This window comes from Ptychodera flava, chromosome 1 (assembly GCF_041260155.1).
Source record: "Ptychodera flava strain L36383 chromosome 1, AS_Pfla_20210202, whole genome shotgun sequence".
Lineage (NCBI taxonomy): Eukaryota > Metazoa > Hemichordata > Enteropneusta > Ptychoderidae > Ptychodera > Ptychodera flava.
In genome coordinates, this window is record NC_091928.1 from 61,229,965 (window position 1) to 61,252,333 (window position 22,369).

General features: G+C 37.4%; 1 protein-coding gene across 1 annotated transcript; it reads right to left on the reverse strand.

The window, feature by feature from the left end:
- Nucleotides 1-832: 832 nt before the first annotated feature.
- Nucleotides 833-22,166, reverse strand: LOC139142382 (kelch-like protein 21). Its single transcript, XM_070712300.1, has 3 exons — nt 22,019-22,166; nt 14,937-15,147; nt 833-5,579 (listed from the first exon to the last, which is right to left on the reverse strand). The coding sequence occupies exon 3, from the start codon at nt 4,672-4,674 to the stop codon at nt 3,424-3,426; it is 1,251 nt and encodes a 416-aa protein (XP_070568401.1). The 5' UTR covers nt 4,675-5,579; nt 14,937-15,147; nt 22,019-22,166; the 3' UTR covers nt 833-3,423.
- Nucleotides 22,167-22,369: the final 203 nt, after the last annotated feature.

The window sequence follows — 22,369 nt, forward strand, 5'->3', positions numbered from 1 at the left end:
AATTTTGATAAACAATATGACAAGGGAGTAAACCTTCTTGAGTTATTGCTATCTAAAATTTTGTTTATCATTGCAATTATAAATTGAATTCTGATATGAAGTCAAAATCAACAATATGGAAATACTTCAAAGAGTTGACAAAAATAAAACTTCTCACAAATGAATTCTAGTCACCAAATCATGATATTGAAAACTGAGAAAAAAATTGGATCAGGCATACTTGAGTAATAATGGCTTCAGATATAAAAAAAGTGCAACAAAACGGGTGTAAGGTGGCTACATGAAATTACTATTGTTAAAATTACTGACATGGATGGGTACACTGGAATGGCACAGTATACAGAAGTAGACATCAGAGTACAATTCCTTATACTAACGTTAAATTAACATTGGTTTAGGTTAAATCATGTTTTAGGAACAAATATTGAGAGTCTAAACAGTCCATGTACACATGATCCATGTGGAAGGAATTCAAATCTTTATTGAAGAAAATTTGAACTTATTTTTGTATCACACTTTTATTGCCACAAATGTGATGTAAATCCTATATTTACAAGCAAGCAATAAAAATATTATTATTATTATAATGGACCATGGTACAAACAAACCCATGTGCGCAAACGTGAATAGAAATGTATGCGCTTGTACAAATGAATTTGTTTGTACCGCCATCAGGTGATCACTTGGATGTACTGATTCTGTAGAACATATCACGTCATTTTTTATCCGGAATATAAGCATTAATAATTACAACTATGGACAGAATCAAGACTTGCACATAAAGCATCATTGAGGCAACACTACAATAAGTTTTCATTAGAAACAATCAATTTTAAAGAACAAAGACCATAAGTTCCTTAACATCTGGTAAAATTTAAAAAGCTTTCATGAGATGACTCCAGTTTTGTAATCCGTATCAGGAGAGGTAACACATTGTGTAGCACAAGGTAATTTGGGCAAAACTGCACAGCTCTTTCAGTTTTCAAATATTTTCACTTTTTTCAAATAACAGTAGTCACTAAGATATTTACTACGACTATGAACTGTATAAGAACAGTAACAAGTCATAATTGTAATCCTAGATGTATTTTTACGTGAACGTATTACAATCCAAAATCTGGACATCTATGTTGTATAATGGACACTCCCAATGATTAGCAATTTATGTTTCAAAGCTACTTTGCATACAGCTCAGGCAATAGTTACCTACTTTGCATACAGCTCAGGCAATAGTTACCTACTTTGCATACAGCTCAGGCAATAGTTACCTACTTTGCATACAGCTCAGGCAATAGTTACCTACTTTGCATACAGCTCAGGCAATAGTTACCTACTTTGCATACAGCTCAGGCAATAGTTACCTACTTTGCATACAGCTCAGGCAATAGTTACCTACTTTGCATACAGCTAGGACAATAGTACCCAGATGTAAAGATATAATGGAACTAACAATAATGGAACTGGTCACAGATGTGTCTTCTTCTTAGCATTTCAATAGACTTAAGAAAACCCTGAGGTGAAATTGTCCAAGGTAAGAACTGCCATACAACAGAGTTCATTATGACTCTGTAGAATCATCTGTACACTGGACTTTTGTTTCAAATTCTAATAATATTAAAGTTGAGACCTACTTCTCATTTCTGTACTTTTAAGTATACCATACAATTTTGTGCACTATCCTTCGTAATTCTGTTTTGCTCAGATCTCTAATACAAATTATGGTAAAATCTTCAGCAAAAACAGACCAGTGGTCTTTGAAGATAATTCAACAAGTACACACATGAGACAAGCAGCAACATTTTTGAACAGAAAGTTCGATACACAGAATTTGACAGTACTTCAGGTAATATGCGCCTTGGGGACAGATTTTTGGACACTAAAACTGTTCAATTCTTTTCTGATCTACCTCTTTTGGGAGTCATTTTGAAGCCCATGGAGTAAGAAAAACTTTCACTGTGAGTCTTACTATTTTTTTTAAATCAACAATTTTGTTTTTCTGAATACAGCTGGCTGACATTTTGGATTTCAAATATCAGTAAATCTTGGGTAATTAGTTTCTCTAGTACCAAAATTTGCCCAGTGACCTATGATTTTTAATCTTGGTTTTGAAAGAGAATGGTTGAAAGATTTCCTTGAGGAAAGTTTGAGCAAAAGTTTAAGTCTTTCACTTTCAAGGTGCTTACTACCTCAATGGCAATGCCATTGTGTAGATTCTATTAGATATAACTTATAAGCATCACTGTAGAGTCTATAGCAATGACATATAAGCAACACTAGTTTATAACAATTACATGTAAGCATCACTGTAGAGTCTATAAGAATTAAATGTAAGCATCACTGTAGAGTCTATAACAACTACACGTAAGCATCACTGTAGAGTCTATAACAATTACATGTAAGCATCACTGTAGAGTCTATAACATGTAAGCATCACTGTAGTCTATAACAATTACATGTAAGCATCACTGTAGAGTCTATAACAATTACATGTAAGCATCACTGTAGTCTATAACAATTACATGTAAGCATCACTGTAGAGTCTATAACAATTACATGTAAGCATCACTGTAGAGTCTATAACAATTACATGTAAGCATCACTGTAGAGTCTATAACAATTACATGTAAGCATCACTGTAGAGTCTATAACACGTAAGCATCACTGTAGAGTCTATAACAATTACATGTAAGCATCACTGTAGAGTCTATAACAATTACATGTATAGCATCACTGTAGTCTATCACAATTACATGTATAAGCATCACTGTAGAGTCTATAACAATACCGTACATGTAGCATCACTGTAGAGTCTATAACACGTATTAGCATCACTGTAGAGTCTATAACAATTACATGTAAGCATCACTGTAGAGTCTATAACAATTACATGTAAGCATCGCTGTAGAGTTTATCACAATGTTTAAATTGTTTGAATGTTGCTAGTTTGCAATATCGCTTACAGCAACCTGGATGCAATGCCTGAAGTGTACGCCATCGTTTTGTGTGAATGTCATACACATCCAGCATCATACCTTGACATCAACTCCTTCCAAATCATAGACATACTCTTTCATTATCACATAGAGTTTACCATTCAAACTACTAGCACTGACAATATCAACATTTCTATTGAATGTAAAGGGTATCTGCATTGAATGTTTCCATAACATTGTAGATACATCTAAAATCCACAGATTTGGTTCCAACATGCCATCAGTCAAACCAAGGCAGTGTATTCTTGATTAATCAGAAATGCAACTTTAAAAGGACCAAGGTTTGCAGGTGGATGATATTTTGACAAAAGATACCATTGATTATGACTTGGTAAATAGAATTGCAATGTATCAACACTCATATCACCATTGAACACAAACAATCTACTTCTTTCCTCATAGGATACTGCTACAGGGCTTCCTAAACTGTCTAACAAGGGCTCTCCATTTTTCCAGGAATCAGTGATTGGATCATAACTTCCACCTCATCCATGGAATACTTTCCGACACTGAGTCCTCCAATGCAGTAAATCATTCCTGATAAAACACAGGCAGCATAGTTCCAACGTTTGACTTTCATGGATGGTTTTTGTGACCATGAATTAGTAACAGAAGAGTACTTCCACAACTGACTGGTAACTTCAGGAAGTCCAACATCACTGCAGTAACCCATCACATAGATATCATTATCCAATGTGACTACAGTCACTGGTACAATACCAGTAACTAAACACGGTAATGAATTCCAGCTGCCTGTACTTACAGAGTAAGATTCAACTGACAAACTTGGGCCACAAAGACTCTCACTTCCTATCATTACAATGACTTCCTTAGTGAGTTTATCACGTGCCCTGTAACGCTGTGTATTATCTTGGCTATCTGATTCTAATGGTGGCTTGTTTGATTCCTCTATACACTTCCTGACTATCGGTGATGTCATTATGTGTGACTCACTTAGTATCATTTCATGGAGATAGTTTTTGTTGACAAACGGAAATCTGACACATTTCATAACATCATTGATTAGAGCAACTCGCATCTTTTTATCATAATTGATCCACTTGACAGCAGCATGGAGTACTGTGTCTTCTTCATTAATATTCAGATTATCATCACTAATTATTTTAATTAGATGATCTTTGGATAATTCCAAAAATTGCTTTGTCATGTAAACTTTTGAGAAGTTAGTAACAGCAAGTTGAATGGCTGCTTGATCAAGTGACGGGCTCAATAAGGCAACTGACATGTTTAAAGCCTGCAAACAAGTTGAAGGCGATAGTTTTCCCAACAAAGAACTGGTACAGGTTTCTGCTAACTTTTCTAAATGGATTTGAAAGTAATTGACAGTTGTCAGCATGTCCTGCATGTCATCAGGCAAAAGTACAAGCTGTGCTGTGTAAATGAATTCTATCAAACTCTCAAAGATGTCAGCTGAGATTTGATTCAGCGTAATATGGTGACAGTGTTTTTCATTCATTTCATTTGTAAACATTGCTTTAAAATAATCACTACAGCTTGCAAGCACAGCACGGTGACAAGCAAACTGTTGACTTTCAACTTGAATCTCAGCATCAATCAGAATTTTCTGTTTTCTCATCTCATTTAACTCGGATAGAATTGCTTTGGTGTTATTGACATCAAAGAAATGCTGGTATCGAGGATTTACCCTTGATGAATTCATTGTCTCTGATTTTCTATCGCAGTTTGTTGTACATGGAAATGATCACATGCTTTTCTAATGCTGAAAGATGAAATTTCTTTGCAATGCATTTTAAATCTTGAATGTCACTTTCATTGATGACAATATTGGATGTGTAAATGAAATCAATGACTTGCTTTAATACTTTAGGTTTGACATCAGTGAGATTTATCTGATTAGTTTCCATCCATGCTGTCTTGCTTGGTTTGTTGGTATGACTTGTACAACTTGCTGCCATCAACACAATTTTATGACATTTGACCTCTGTGTTACCAGCAACAATTGTCAAATCTGTTAAGCATTCTTTGTCTCTCATTTGGTTCAGCAACATCAAAATATTGCTTTGATGACTAGAGTCTGTCACCACTGTTTTACGGCGTTTGCCAACCTGAGGAAATTTATTGCCCATATTCAGTATTGTTTTATTTCTTGATTCAGTTTACCGTGAACAGTGTTGGTAATTCCAGTAAGGCCAAAATTTGTCTAAAATTAGACTCTTTCAGTGGACTTGCCACATTCTTGAATCCAAATACAGACACACATTTCCCTGCAGCAAAGTGGTTTTATCAGTCCAATAGAGACCTTGTCTCTATCATTCTAGTAGATATGTCACTGCTTGAAATCAACAATATTCTTGAATCTTGAGAGCCACTTCACTACTTCAGACTAGCTGTATTCTTCCACTTCACTACTTCAGACAAATTGTATCTTCTACTTCACTACTTGAGACAAGCTGTATCCTTCCAACATTCCTGCTGTAGAAAGGCTGTATTTTCAGCCAGTGGTAGCCTTCCTTCCTACCGTCACTTCACAGTTGACTGTAACCTTGTTTCCACACATATACTGTACCTTCACACTTCAAGCTGGTAATTCTTCATCTACTTGCCCTGATAGAAAATATAATTTTTCCATGTTATAGATTGACAGTAAATCAACGAAGGAAAGTGTAGTATTAACCCTTTGAGTGCTGTATTTTTTCCCACCAAAATTTTAGTGCAACATTTTACCAATTTTTTGTAATTTTTAGCTCCCATAGCCATATGTGTATATGGCAATGGAAGCTATTCTTATAGGCTAGGGAAATGTCTGTATGTATGTATGTCTGTATGTCTGTGTGTCTGTATGTCTGTCCGTCAACATCAAAAACTCCAAAACCGCTGTACATTTCATCTTGATATTTGGTGTGTACATGGATGATGGGCTGTAGATGAGATTTTGTTCAAATGAAGTTGTCATTGCCAAAAATATGCAAATTAAGTGAAAAAATGTGAAAAACAGTCAAAATTGAAAAAACTCAATAACCACTGAGCAGATTACATGAAAAATTAGCATGTAATTACTTTGGGCTGACATGAAATGATTGTGCACATCTTGGGTCAGTATCTTGGACTTGCTATTTTTCATGAATTTTTTTGTAATTTTCTCCCATTTTTGTCAAAAAATCTTCTTCTCTGAAACCATAAGTCTGATTGATTTGAAACTTGGTATGGAAGTGCATAGGAGTGACCTTTCCCAAATGTGGGCAAATCGTGGTGAATTTGCATATTTTTAGTTTACACGTCCATGACTCCCATGTATAAGGCAGATCTCCATAGACTCCCATGTATAAGGCCACGAAAAATAAAAATTTAGTTTCTCATCGTATTCATATTGCAAAAAGGATGCAGTGACACAATTTTTAGTCCCCACGGATGAAGTCCAGTGGGCTTATAGATTGGGTCATGTCCGTCTGTTCGTCCATCCGTGAGTCCATCCGTTCACGCAGATATCTCGGATATTTTGACAAAATGTCATGTGACCTTGATGACCTTCGATCTCAAATATACATATTTGTCCATAACTCAGTAACCACAAGTGCTACCACCCTTCATATATGGTATGATGGGACACCTTATGACTCCACATATTGTACCTCATTAATTATGTGCATATCTAATTTTGAGCGAGCCAATAGAGCTAGAGGTCTGATTTTTGGTATATAGGGATAACTTAGCAATACAATTTTTTTGACAAAATGTCATGTGACCTCGATGACCTTTGACCTCAAATATACATATTTGTCCATAACTCAGTAACCACAAGTGCTACACCCTTCATATTTGGTATAATTGGACACCTTATGACACCACATACTGTCACCTCAATAATTATGCACATATCTAATTCTGAGCAAGCCAATAGAGCTGGATGTCTGATTTTTGGTATATAGGGATAGACTATAGGATAGAAAGTTTTTGACCAAATGTCATGTGACCTCGATGACCTTTTATTAAAATATATGATTATGTCAATAAATAAGTAACCACAAGTGCTATGTCCTTTGTATTTAGTAGGATGGGAGACCTTATGACAACACACGCTTTACCTCATTAATTATGTACACATCTAATTCTGGGCAAGCGAATAGAGCTAGAGATCTGATTTTTGGCATATAGGGATTAATCAGCAATACTAATTTTTTTTCAAAATGTCATGTGACCTCGATGACCTTTGACCTTGAATATACATATATATGCATAACTCAGTAATCACAAGTTCTTATACGCTTCAATTTTGATAGGATATAGACCTTAAGCATCGTGTTCTCACCAGAAAAAAAATTTTGTGGGACATTTTGTCCGCTGACCAAAAAAAAGCGGGACAATGGATGATTTTTGTGAGACAATATATAAATATGTTAAAAAAGTCAAACTGCAAATACGAACCTTAGTCTATGCATGGAAAAAATAAAGGACTCAACAACTCATTCACTTAACAACTTTTTTGTAAACATTCGGTGAAAATATCAACTGATATTAAATATCAGTGCCTTTTAATGAAAAGTCTATGGGACTTTCGTTCTTTCCAGTGTGAAAGTCCATTTCGGGGCCCTCTACAATAACAGTAGTTGCTAGAGTGTCCAGTCGTTCAGCTCCAGTTGATTCCTGTCATGAGTTACTTTTTTTTCGCACACTAAACCCCCTTTCACAACCAGCAGAAGGAATAGGCCAAGTCAGCATTTATTTAGATCAGGAAAACATATCCCTATGATGTTTGTAAACAATCATCAACTTTTGACGTGAAATTTTGGTCGCCCAGCCAAGGCTACAAATTTTGTCAATTGATTGAAGCATGGAAAAAAGACGTCCATGTTCTCACGTATAAGTTCGCCTGGAATAATATACTTATCACATGCGCAAGCCAAGAATTGATAATTGTTTGCATAATAAGAGAACTTTCCTCCAACTTTTCCACATTTAAACCTCGGAACTACTTTTGGAATAATATCATCAATCGGCAGTGGGCCAGTTGTCGATCATTTCCAGTCGTAGGTACTAGGTCACGTGGGCGAGGAACGGAGCAAATGCCTGATAACATCACACAACACGTATCTCCCGCGAAGTTTATACATGATTCCAAACATAGCAAAGACCTAAAAATTATCTCAGACAAAGTTGCGTTATTTTTCGAGAACAAAAATTCACTGAATCTCAACGGCACGAACACTATAACGTCGTTCCCGTCAAGACCCTGGTTGCCATGCGGAACTCACACTAGTATAAATGCTACCAGCTTCGAGTTCGTTGTTTTCGAAAAATGTTCATGTAATTCCTTAGGGATATACAAGCTTTACATTCTTGTGTTTTCGTAGTTCGGATTATCGTTGTCGTAGCCTATGAAAATATTTATCGTGCCCATGACGCCTCCAGCTTCCGCGAATTCCGTGGACATTTACCGGTATGCATGCAAGGCGAACACGTCCAGTGCGTCAGACTACCACAGTCTCGTGTGGTTCAATACACGACGGCCGCTGTGTGGTATACGTAATGATAATGCATCCACACATCGGCCATCATGTATCGAATCACAAGTGACTGTGGCTTAAGTACGCCCTCTGACGGGTATTGCCTCCAGATTGCCTCGGTTTCAACCAGGAAGTGTAATTACTCGCGTCAATCATTTACGTCCATGGTGAGAAGTATTGGCTGTATGATACGGCCGGCCGCGCTGTACGGCTGGCACACGAAAGTTTATAATTTCAAAGGCGCGCCACTATTGGCGCGTACGCCCAAGAAATCCGGACAAAACAGAAAAATACGCGAGAATGTCGCGGAATCGCGGCCTGGTGAGAACGCTGCTAAGATGTCACATCTTGTACTCATTTATTATGCCATATGTATTTCTTGGCTGGCCAATACAGCTAGAGGTTTGATATTTTTCCCGATTTAGAACCATAACTTAGACATGCCTCATGTGTTTCAAATTGGGAACAATGACATAGACCTATGTGCCCATAGATCTGAACAATACACTTAGTGATACTTCTTAATGACCTTTTCCTGCCCCATCAAGACTAATACTCCTATTACAAGTGGGGACTATGTCATTGTAAAGACTTGTGAGTTAATGGTTGTATCACCAGTATTCGATATATCTAATTCTGTATTTTTTCCATTTTATATTCTGAATAAATACATTAAACATATTTCACTGTCTCCAGTACATTACATTTAAGTATTTTCACTTCATGCACTTTATCCCTTTCACACATGTTCAAATATCTGACCAGAGAACAAACACTAATAGTCCAGGATAGGAGCTACGGTGTCATTGACGCTATTTTTTGATAATTTGGATCAAATGAACACATTTTATTGGCCACAGTTTTTATCTAAATTTTGGCAAAATCTGACAAAAAATTGACTGGGGTATATTTTATAAAGGGGACAAAAATTGACTTTGGCGCTCAAAGGGTTAAGGTGGTTGGAAAGGCTAGAGCGTCAGTTATAAATTTCAACAAAACTATTAAAATATAAAAGTAGTCAACATTCTCTGTGGAATAAAAAAAACTAGACATTTGGGCACAAAGGCATTGCAGAGTTATAGCCTGTTAAAACTTCTGAAAAACTGACCAAATAAGAAGAAGTTGGGGAGTCCTTAGTGTATTAACTATGGTAGAGGTCCCCTAGCTTTTAATAAAATGTTTGAAAAGGGAAAGTCATTATTTGCTGTTTTTCAGGAAAGTTTGACAAGGTGGTGCTGGCATTCAGAGTGAGTGACTGCTATTGTAAATGCATTTTTAGATTCTTTGAGTGTCAAAGAGGTGTCAAAAGTGAGATTAACCCAAAAAAAACTGCTCTATGACTTCAAAAGAGGGGTGCAAATATGGCTTGTTTTCAACATTTTTGACAGAATAACAGTTTTCCTACATAATTGTATACCAATTTAATCCAACTTTGAAATGAGATATGGACATGGAATTTTTACAGCCTATTAACAAGGTTACAGATAAGATTTGTACGGCACAATTTTCCTGTATTTGAAGTACTTTTTGAAAAATAACATTTTGAAATTTGAAAGAATTTTTAATAATTTTTTGATATATAAACCCATGTAAAATCATAAAAACAAATTTTATTTACAAATCCTGCCGTACAAATCTTACAATAAATAGTGTCAACATATTTATAACTAATTTGGTAATATTAATACTATCCAATTATTATTAAATTCAAATATGTAAAAAAAATATGAAAAATTAAATTTTAATATTTACTGGTGTCATATTTCAAAATCATGGCTGCAAATATACAATTTTTATATTCTTTGGAGAAAATATTAACTAAGGGAGTTATCCTGAAAATTTGAACTAAATATCTGATTCTAACACTTGAAACTTGACATTAACTCTGAGAAAAGAATTGGTTGCAAAAATAGCCTTTCAAACCACCTTAACCGTTTGGCAGTCTTGATTATCTCACAAACCACAGTATTTCACCTTATCCAGTATTCAACCAGAAAGAAAACTTTTAAATTTTCAACTCTATTATTCTTTATTACAGAACAAACATTAATGGCACTCTGAAATTTTTATTTTGGTTTATTACAGGCCTTGTGTATTGAACACCACATAGGATCACACACCGCATAGGAACAAATAATAACATGTTGATAATGACATGGGCCCTGACATAGTAATTTGACTGAAACTCAACTATTTTCAAGCTACATGACAGTGAGCCAAATATGTTCATTTGTTGTTCAGTGATGAAAAACATTTTATTTGTGAAGAATCTTGTACATCATGGGCATTGCCACTGGCACAAAACATGTTATTCCTACACAGAGTTTGTTTTTGATAGATCCTAACAGATTGGTTTGCAGTGGTCAATATTGACAACTGATTTGATTTCATAGACGCTGTGATTTTAAGAACGACAAAAACAACCTGTTTATCTCTTTAAAGTCTGCCTATCTTTTCATTCAGGACATAACAACAGTCAAAACATTTCCTTTTGTCAAAAATGTCCCGATAATAAAAACAGAGCATGTAGAATGGTTTTGAAGTTTTGATTGTTTGACTGTATGGCCCAATTGTCATCTACACAACTGATTGTTTGACTGTATGGCCCAATTGTCATCTACACAACTGATTGTTTGACTGTATGGCCCAATTGTTATCTACACACACTGATTGTTTGACTGTATGGCCCAATTGTTCATCAACACAACTGATTGTTTGACTGTATGGCCCAATTGTCATCTACACAACTGATTGTTTGACTGTATGGCCCAATTGTCATCTACACAACTGATTGTTTGACTGTATGGCCCAATTGTCATCTACACAACTGATTGTTTGACTGTATGGCCCAATTGTCATCTACACAACTGATTGTTTGACTGTATGGCCCAATTGTCATCTACACAACTGATTGTTTGACTGTATGGCCCAATTGTTATCTACACAACTGATTGTTTGACTGTATGGCCCAATTGTCATCTACACAACTGATTGTTTGACTGTATGGCCCAATTGTCATCTACACAACTGATTGTTTGACTGTATGGCCCAATTGTCATCTACACAACTGATTGTTTGACTGTATGGCCCAATTGTCATCTACACAACTGATTGTTGGACTGTATGCCCAATTGTTATTACACAACTGATTGTTTGACTGCTAGGGGTGTTTACATGTGGTGATTAAGTCCTGAGTTGAAACCGGAATAAATTTAAACCTGTGTCAGTTGGACGTGTAAACAGACAACACCGAACTAACAAAGAACTAAATTAATTCGGTGTCAGAGGGCTGGTCCAGGTTCGGTGCTCCGTACTAAACAATGGCCTATTTACACGTGTGACCAGAACACCGAACTAAACGCCGAACTATATCCTGTCTTCGGTTCGGTCATTACCACAATGGACGGTGTTCAAGTAAGAAGCTCTCGCGATCGCGGCAACAATTGGTCACAGGAAGAGATCAGGCTACTAATTTCAATCTGGAGAGACGAAAACGTCATCCGTATGATGGACGGCACGTCGAGGGATCGGCAAGTGTATGAAGACGTCGCTGCCAAGGCCAGGGAGAAGGGACTCGAGAGGACAGCGGAACAATGCCACAAAAAATCAAACGGTTGCGAGCTCAGTTCAAGTCCGTGTCCGACAACAACCGTCGTGGTGGCAGAGCTAGAAAAACGATGCCATTTTACGATGAGTTGTAGGTAGTAAAGGGAAAGCAACTGGTAGTAAAGGGAAAGCAACTCCACACATCGTTCATATTTGGGTTGTTTGCGTTTTGTGTATGATATTGTGTATAATATAAGTGTATATCATGTTTGGCTGTTTTATGTAAAATGTGCTTAATAGCCATGGCGAGACGTACCCGTAATCTACGTGTCTTGTGTTAATCCACACTGGAGCGGAGAGACTACTGTGACACTACGATCCTTTGGCGCTACGTTTCGAAAACAGAGTTTTCTTCATCAGTCGCTTAAAATTCATTTTTGATTGGTGAGACGTGTTGAATGGTTGATTGTTTTTATTTGGTAATATGTTGTTCCATTTACGTTTGGTAGGGAAGCTAGAATGTCTACTGTTTGATCTTGTTGTGTTTGTGTGGGTTCGTGTGAACCTGAGTTTGAGCTATTATAGTTTTTGTGAAGTCTGGCGCTTATAAGTGTGTCGCCTATATTTCTGTTCCTTCTATATGCGATTATTGGTTGGTTTTTGAACAGTTTTTTAGTGTTTTGTCTTTTCAAGTTCACTCCAGTTTTATGTCAGGGCTTGCTTGATTTTTGTCGTGTCGATGTACGGGCTATGAAGACTACTGTATTGTTGGTGGCGTTATTTCTTTCTTTTTGTTGTTCAAGCAGTCTTTTCCTGCTTTTATGATCTGTCTCTCTGATAATGCGTTCTATTTCATTTTTTATATTGTCGGTCTTGTAATTTTTCACTAATTTTTTTCACTAAATTGTGTGACTTTCTGTGTAAATCGGTTTCGTTGTTACGTGTTCTGATGTATCGTAATGTTTCACCTTTGATCAGACCTTTGAATGTTGCTGCCGGATGGCATGAGTTTCTTTGTAAGAACTGGAAAGTATCTGTTGGTTTTGTGTGTGTCTTGATGTCGAGAATATTCTCTTTGTTGTATCGACGACCTTTGTAGATAGTCAGGTCTAAATATGTGATTTCTTGAGAGGAGCTTTCAAACGAAAATTTGAAAGTAGGATGCATTTTGTTGATGTTTGATATGAATTCATTGAGTTCGTGTTGTGTTCCGATGAAAATCAGAAAAACATCGTCCCTGAACCTCAGCCAGGTCGGTATTTGTTGTTTGCATTTCAGTATTATTCTCATTTCTGTCTCGTGAAATGTAATATCTGCTATTTCTGGCGAACAACCCCATCGAGATTATTTCCGTATAAGAGCATCCCCATATTTGCCGGTAGAATTCATCGTTGAATTCAAATGTGTTGTTTATTAAGATTATTTCTAGCAGAGCTATCATGTATTTCGTTGTGTGGTTACTTTTGATTATGTAATTGTTTGATGATCTTTCCTGATTTAATGCTCTGCTGACTGATTCAATTGCCTCATTATGTGGTGTATTCGTGTACATGGAAATTACATCCAGTGTTACTAGTGTCGCATTGGCCGGAACTTTGACTGTCTCAATTTTCGGTATAAGAGTCTGATCTTAACATGAAATAGATACCGACATCAGACGGGGCGAGGCCAACAATATTCTCTCCTAGTAAATTTCTTCGCCGAAGGCGTCTCGATTGGTTGACAGAACACAAAAAGAGCGTAGACAGCAGCTGCATGATGTGTGGGTCGCCATTGCAAGCAAGCGATTGTTCTCTAGCCCAGATATCGCTGAGGGCGCTTGACCCGAACTAAATTCATACCTTGTGTATGACGTGTAAACGTGAGATCGCTTAGATCACTTATTAGGAATATTTACAGAACGACTAATCGGATTCCTCAGCTTTAAAAAAATACATGTGTAAACCCACCTTGTATGGCCCCAATTGTCATCTACACAACTGATGTTTGACTGTATGGCCCAATTGTCATCTACACAACTGATTGTTTGACTGTATGGCCCAATTGTTATCTACACAACTGATTGTTTGACTGTATGGCCCAATTGTTATCTACACAACTGATTGTTTGACTGTATGGCCCAATTGTTATCTACACAACTGATTGTTTGACTGTATGGCCCAATTGTTATCTACACAACTGATTGTTTGACTGTATGGCCCAATTGTCATCTACACAACTGATTGTTTGACTGTATGGCCCAATTGTCATCTACACAACTGATTGTTTTACTGTATGGCCCAATTGTTATCTACACAACTGATTGTTTGACTGTATGGCCCAATTGTTATCTACACAACTGATGTTTGACTGTATGGCCCAATTGTCATCTACACAATTGATTGTTTGACTGTATGGCCCAATTGTCATCTACACAACTGATTGTTTTACTGTATGCCCAATTGTTATCTACACAACTGATTGTTTTACTGTATGGCCCAATTGTTATCTACACAACTGATTGTTTGACTGTATGGCCCAATTGTTATCTACACAATTGACTGTTTGACCTTGTATTGTAATCTACACAATAATGACAATAACAATAACATTACAAATTGTACATTGTTTCACAACCATTTGTTCAAATCTCGACAGGAAATGCGTCTTTTATAGTTTTACATGTCACTATGTTAAAAGAATGATAAGACGAGAACAATGATAAACTCTAAACATTAATTCCACCTAGAGCAGTCAGGTAAAACTACATTTCAAAAAAGTACATTTTGAATAACTTTAAAAAATCACCGTGCATGAATTTTTCAAGCATAAATAATGGTACATTTACATAACTAAATGCTGTAAAGTAATTCTTGTTGTGAAAAAAAATTAATGACTTGTCCCTGGACAGTAAACACATTAGTTGCTTACATACCATAAATTCACCTCTGCCTGCTCCTTGATATAACCTCAGCGTGCTTGATACGACATCCTTGTGTTTGTTGCCGTGACCTCAGTATGATCTTTGACATGACCTTAGTGTGCTCTTTGACATGATTTCAGTGTGATCCTTGATATGACATCAGTGTGATCTTTGACTTGACCTCAGTGTGTTTCTTGACGTGACCTCAGTGTGATCTTTCCAGCTTCAAAACAGTAGAATCAATAATTGATTTAAATCTTTGAAATACTTTGCTACCAGTACCAGACAGTGGAAAAAATCCAACATTATTTCTTATGTTAAATCAGGACTGTTACCATGACAATTGTTTAGGCTACAATGCACATCAAATGAACATTTTTTTCACAAGTTTGAAAGAAATTCAGATTAACCATAAGATTGTTCCTAAAAGTTACAATAGGAACATAAGCATGTGTTGGTAAAGCAAGTATATTTTAAATTTGAATTGTTGAGAATACCACAAGAGTAACTCATACACCGTTTTGTGATCTGGTACACCACTTCAGAAATAAAGGGTGATTTTTTATTTCTGGGCAAGGGCAAGAGGAAAGGCAAAAATTAACAGAGCCGAGCCTGTTTACTAACCTGCACCCATAAATAACAGGGTGGAGTCTGTTGTTTCCATTAAATTATAAATGAACCCCTCCCCCCCCTCAGAATGAAAGAAAGAAAAAAAAAATGAAAATTTCCCACGCAAAGACGACGGGGCCCCATTACTTGTATTACACAAAAGTATTCACTTGGCAGTGATGTGTGAGATTCCCTGTTACATGAGCTGTACAAATTTTGCAAGACTGGAAGTTTTTCAGAAAAAAGTGTCTAAGCTTGGCTCACAAGTGCTCCATTTATTTTGTGATTGATTATGGTCTTTGTACAAGTCATAATTTACATTTTGGCTCTAAAAATATGATGTGTACGATACTGTGGGTTGCTAATACTATTATTCATATTCACAGGCATGTTAAAGCCCCAACTCCGTATAAAAGCGTGGAACCTACAAGAGTGGTCATAATGGTGGGATATTCAAACATACTCGGTACGCTCTGGACGTCCGATAAAAACCGTTAATTTAGAAATCTACTGATTAATTTTTTCTTGGAAATTGAGGGAATTGTATAAGTATTTGGAGCACAATATACTTGGTTTCTGACGAAATTAAATTTGAAATGACGTCTGGAACCAGAAAAAAGATAAAATATTTGCCAGTAATATCGCCGGTATAACGTTCGATGTTCAGTTTGAATCTGCTTGATTGACATGATATGCAAATTGCAAATGAGTCATTAGCGATACGTTGTTTACTTTTTACGTACGTAGCGTTGATTGTTCAATGCGGGGAAAAAACACCAAATACTCGGAGCGTACCGAAAGATACAAACGCACACACACTGTGTATAATAAATACATGCAAACACATTTGATTCGGTAGTTCTCTTTTTGGAAAATTTGTTGGTCCTGAAAAGGACTGATTGTACTAGCCGTACATTGTATAGACAGGAAGGCCTAATGCCATTCATGCCCGATGTAAAGTACACCAGGTAAGTTCGGGTAGAGACCATGGACAAGTACCAGCACAAATTCTGGCATGATCTATCACTTTGTCCACACTGTCTGTATATCTTCCGTCTTCTTTTCAAATTTCAAGTTTTACCCTCTAGTCAACGTACTGTTGAAAGCGCAATCATCGCAATGCGATATGCGTAACTATCGCTTAGCTGTTTCCAAAAGTGATATACATTTTCTTTCCCGATCTAAGCCGTGCATGCCTATGTAACACAAGCGAACAAAGTCAAAATTCAAAAAACAAGTAGCCTCCAGATCCAATGTGCTGACAAAACCGGGATTTTTTTACGCCCTGCTATCGCCTTTGGCATATTCGGTTGTCACTGCTGGGTCACTTATGCTGATCAGACGTCGAGTTGACAAACGTCGCCGGCGGCAGCTGATGTCACCGTACTAATCAGTCCATAAGTTGCACTCAAATGTCCCGCTCGATCCCTATCATAGCTAGCTCCAATTCATTCCTGGCAAAGAAAATTCCCGAGCTACCTCTAGTGCTCATCAGTGACCGCTATCTTCATAAAGCCAGTTGACAGTGTGATTAGCAGTCTGACTCTGACTACCACGCGTTTGTAATGACTATAGTATTGCGACTGCGTGGAGAGTGTAGAAGTGCAATTGCACTCGATTTTGGCGGGATCGTTCAAAGTAGCGAAATACTAGAACTCACCATTTTATAATAATTTATAGGAGGATGAACATTGAAATATGAATACTCCGAGAATTCATGCGATCACTTTATTCTGATTTTATTTTTGGTGATTTAATATTAACAGGTTTGATTTCTAAAATAAGTATTTTTCAGAAGCTTTTTGAAATAATCATAAGACAACAAATCGACACCACATTTCATTTCGGTCACCATAAAACTTGTAATCGAAGCCGGGGGAATAGTCGTCGGAACCCTCCCATCCGACAGCTGCCGAGTTCATGAGACAACGAAATTTTGAAAAAGAAAATAAAACTACCATCCGAGAACTGTGGAAAACTACGTTTTATAATGGAGACAAAGCCCTGCCTCGCTGAACTTAGGTCGAATGAGGAAAGGATTGTTTGTAAGACAAAAGCTCTACAAAATTTGGTAGACGACGTGGCCGTTGAGCATTGTGGTAAATGTCCAAGTCGTCCATTGAAATAACCACACTCGATAAATTTGGACATCTAGTAGGCGAATTTGCTGTTCTTTCAGAACTGTTTTGATTTTTTCCGTTCTTTCCTGAAATGCGGCATTTCTAGGACGGCGTTTGGACAAAACGGTGCTTCATTATCAAGGCAAATACAACTCTGCAATCAAAACTCCCTGCAAGAGTGATGTACACTATGACCGAGCCAAGGAAAACCCAGATAATAGATCCCGTGGCAGAAAAACTACTCGTTGGATTTCTGTATCGTTTACCCGTATACAAAGATGCGGATAGCTATTGCCACTGCCATGATATGCATTATGTTGAATCATTCAAAAACGTGCTGAATACAATGACAAACGCTTCGTTTTCGGACGAGAAACGTATACCATGACGCATGAGAACTAAGGAGTGTCGATCGATCGCCTGGCAACGTCATCACGGTTTGTACAAATCCGAGGTGACGCCGCGCCGAACCTCTGCTCCAGTAAGACTTCGAAAAAGTCTATGTTCAAGACAAACCTATGGGGAAATGAGTGGATGTATCGTATGGAAAGTAACCGTTAAAATTGGGTGAAAATAGTATACGTAAAGTCACCGTGCAGTCAATGTTTACATTATGTGGCGTGCACGTTCTATTTTTGGAGGTGTTCAACCAGCTGTTTAATTTGCTACTTTTTGTTCACAAAGAAACCATATTAGTTATGTTTTGCTCCGCCCTTTTTATCGATTTTTCTCGGTAGGGCCCTACCAAGAGTTACCCATTTAAAAACCACTACTGTATATTTGTGGTCCGTCACATGGTTCAGTTCAACCAATGAATATGCGAAGGACACAGGATGGTCCAATTATAAATCTACTTGTGTAGACTTTTGTAATTTGCACTGTTCTGGTCTATCAACAACCTCACATGTCACACATCCATATGACCTTAGTCAATATTCAACTGCTATGATTAAGTCTGACTCCTGGTCAATATGTTAATTAATTATCTCATTATCTGATCTGTCGATGTGATGATTATTCATTTGTTGCATAGTCTGATCAATGCGCACAATTGAAGTACCTTACTCTGGACAGTATTGATGCATTGAAAATTTACACTAATATGTCCATTTTAACCAAACCTTAGTCTTTATGCACATACAAGTGTAAACCTGCAGTCAATTTCAAAATTGTTGAGTAGGAATGCTTTTTGTCTGTTTGTCATACATAAAACATTTAAGGTGGCTGAAAAGGCTATTTTTGCACCAATTCTTTTCTCAGAGTTAATGTCAAGTTTCAAGTGTTAGAATCAAGATATTTAGTTCAAATTTTCAGGATAACTCCCTTAGTTAATATTTTCTCCAAAGAATATAAACATTGTATATTTGCAGCCATGATTTTGAAATATGACACCAGTAAATATTAAAATTTAATTTTTCATATTTTTTTACATATTTGAATTTAATAATAATTGGATAGTATTAATATTACCAAATTAGTTATAAATATGTTGACACTATTTATTGTAAGATTTGTACGGCAGGATTTGTAAATAAAATGTTTTTATGATTTTACATGGGTTTATATATCAAAAAATTACTAAAAATTCTTTCAAATTTCAAAATGTGATTTTTCAAAAAGTACTTCAAATACAGCAAAATTGTGCCGTACAAATCTTATCTGTAACCTTGTTAATAGGCTGTAAAAATTCCATGTCCATATCTCATTTCAAAGTTGGATTAAATTGGTATACAATTATGTAGGAAAACTGTTATTCTGTCAAAAATGTGAAAACAAGCCATATTTGCACCCTTCTTTGAAGTCATAGAGCATTTTTTTGGTTAATCTCACTTTTGACACCTCTTGACACTCAAAGAATCTAAAAATGCATTTACAATAGCAGTCACTCACTCTGAATGCCAGCATTGCCTCGTCAAACTTTCCTGAAAAACAGAAATAATGACTTTCCCTTTTCAAACATTTATTAAAAGCTAGGGGACCTCTACCATAGTTAATACACTAAGGACTTTCCAACTTCTTATTTGGTCAGTTTTTCAGAAGTTTTAACAGGCTATAACTCTGCAGTGCCTTTGTGCCCAAATGTCTAGTTTTTTTATTCCACAGAGAATGTTGACTACTTTATATTTTAATAGTTTTGTTGAAATTTATAACTGACGCTCTAGCCTTTCCAACCACCTTAAAGCGCAGTGGTCGTCGCGCCGCGCTTGCGTGTTTTTTTGTTGATAAACATAAATTTTTGTAAACATAAGTCTTCTCAACTTCAATAGGAGTGAGATGGGAGCAGTCCCCCACTTTGTTAAGGCCTTTGTAAGTAAGACTCAACATCATGCAATAGTAAAATATTAAGATCGGAAACGAACTTCAGTGGTAATAACTCGTGTAGAGCTACGAACATTGGGACACTACACTCAGCACATTATGTCGCTGAGTTTACTGCACGCAGACACAGTGAACAAAAGCTTTGATCGCGCGCGATCACGCTGGTTATACACAATGCTATGTACAGTACAGTGAAAATACATAACTAAAATGATCAACATTGCCTATATATGTAGACCAGCAACAAGCACAATGCCTAACACAAAAATTACACTCAAGACCATGATCGGCTAGCCTGAGCAGGACACAGGAGATGTTGTTGGGAGACGGTCACCGCGTTGACGTACACGGATATAGAGAATTCGGTCCCACAACGTACCGGCCGGCCCGCGACGACTTGGCCCACAACCAACTGTTGATCACCATGTCTTACTTCTCCTAGTATTACGTGGTAAGAAATAGTAAATGTCAGGAAACAATAGACAAAACGAGCGGGTTTTCGCGGCATTTGGCAGGAAAATTGCACGGCTACACCGTGCATAGACGTATCGAGAGATCCTGTGCCCCGGCCTGTGCACGGTCATGGCAGTGATCCAACCGCTAGCTGGTGTAGGCCTACCGGTGCTGGGCAAACTTCGTTGTTGTACCTCCTGATTGCCGGGTAGGTCTGAATCCTCTTTCAAGTGAGATAACCCCCACATAACAAGAAGACCTATGAAAGGTCCTTCGCTTGACTTGATACCTGTACTCAGAATTCTCGTTTGCACCCCAAAACGGGGTAAACTTTGTTGTAGTTGAGTTGGATTCTCCACAGCCGAGTGTGTACATAGCGCGCCATATACCCGGTTTGACACGGACGTTCATACAGACCACGGAACGGAACAGATGCAGAGATGCTTCTTGCTGCAGCGGGCATTGCTCTGCGAGCTGTAGATTTCTGTAGTTTGAGTTGTTGTCTTTGTACAACTTGTTGTACTCCTGTCGGGCCTCTTGAAATGAAAGCTCTCGTCCTTGCTAGCGATGTTGAAAACTAGAGCCTGGTCGTTGATAGTCTGTTGGCGTATACATGCGTACGTATGCGTACGTCTAGCTCTATGGCTCGAGCGATACAGTAGCCGAGCCCCATTCAACTGATTCAAGAAAATCATGAGCAAATGTGATCTCAATCCAGCGTGCAATTATTGTTCAATATTCAGCAGATATTTAACTTACATTAATTGACCTTTTATTTCGTGTTACATTTGGTTTTAGTTGATATGCTTGTGACAGATCAGCCGCCATTTTAACAAGCGGCAATATCGCAAACATTACAATCAACCCGTAACATGTGCGGCGTTCTTGGATTTGTTTACAACAGAGGGGGACCCCCTCAGGAGGATGCGCAGCGCGACGACCACTGCGCTTTAAGTTTAGAACACTTACAAAGCATGATGGGACCTACTTGGCTACTGACAATATTGTTGCCATGTCAACAACGTTGAGGTCTGGTGATCGGGCGCACGCGCATTGAGAGACATGTCCCACGGCATAAAATATATAGGTCAGTCACCGATCGGGGAGAATGAACCTGACTTTTTTTAGTTTTTTTATGACCAAAAATCTAATTCATGACCTGCAGCTTACACTATAATGATCTTTCATGTCAAAAAAAATGTATGATATTTGTCGGCTTGGTCCCAACATCTAAAGACACATTACTTCCGTGCATTTGTACCCATAGTGTCTGCAAAAACAATTTTATATGTACAAAGGTTCATTCGCGATTCATACCGTGGTGTTCCCAGCGTACCTAACCCTCCGCCGACGCTGTCTGTGAGACTGAAATTTCTTCAGAAGAGAGACTGAAAACATTCTATGCAGACTCACTTCTAATGCGTGTATATCAAAAGATGAGTTACAACCTGCAACCTTTTCACTTGACGAGTTGTCGTCTTGAGCTGCAAACCCGCAAGTTTGTTGCCTTGTGAAAATGTGCGCCTTCCCTAAGATTATAAACCAGTAGTTTCGCTACACAGTACATGGGATAACACTTTACTAAACACTTACCACTTTACTACTATGTTCCCATTGCCAACTAAGTTACCACGATCGACGTCCCGATCGCCACAACGTCAGCGATCACTGATGTCATTCTAGCTGAAAGTTGACAGTCATATCTTGTCAGGAGGTTGTGCATTGTCAATACGTTTACACTTTCACAAGGAAAACCTTGACATACTAAATATAATACACTTGCAATGATTGGAGAATTCGCCACACTTGTGTGTATGGTAGCCAATCATTGTTTACGATACACACCAATAAAAAAGAGATCGTTTATTTTTTAATAGGGGTGACAAAGAAGAGAATATCGGGGTCGAAGAATATTTTCCTTTATTTGGAGCATATCCAACAGTG

Coding starts and splice junctions, on each gene's coding strand:
- LOC139142382 (XM_070712300.1), bottom strand. CDS start 4,674: ATGAATTCATCAAGGGTAAATCCTCGATACCAGCATTTCTTTGATGTC.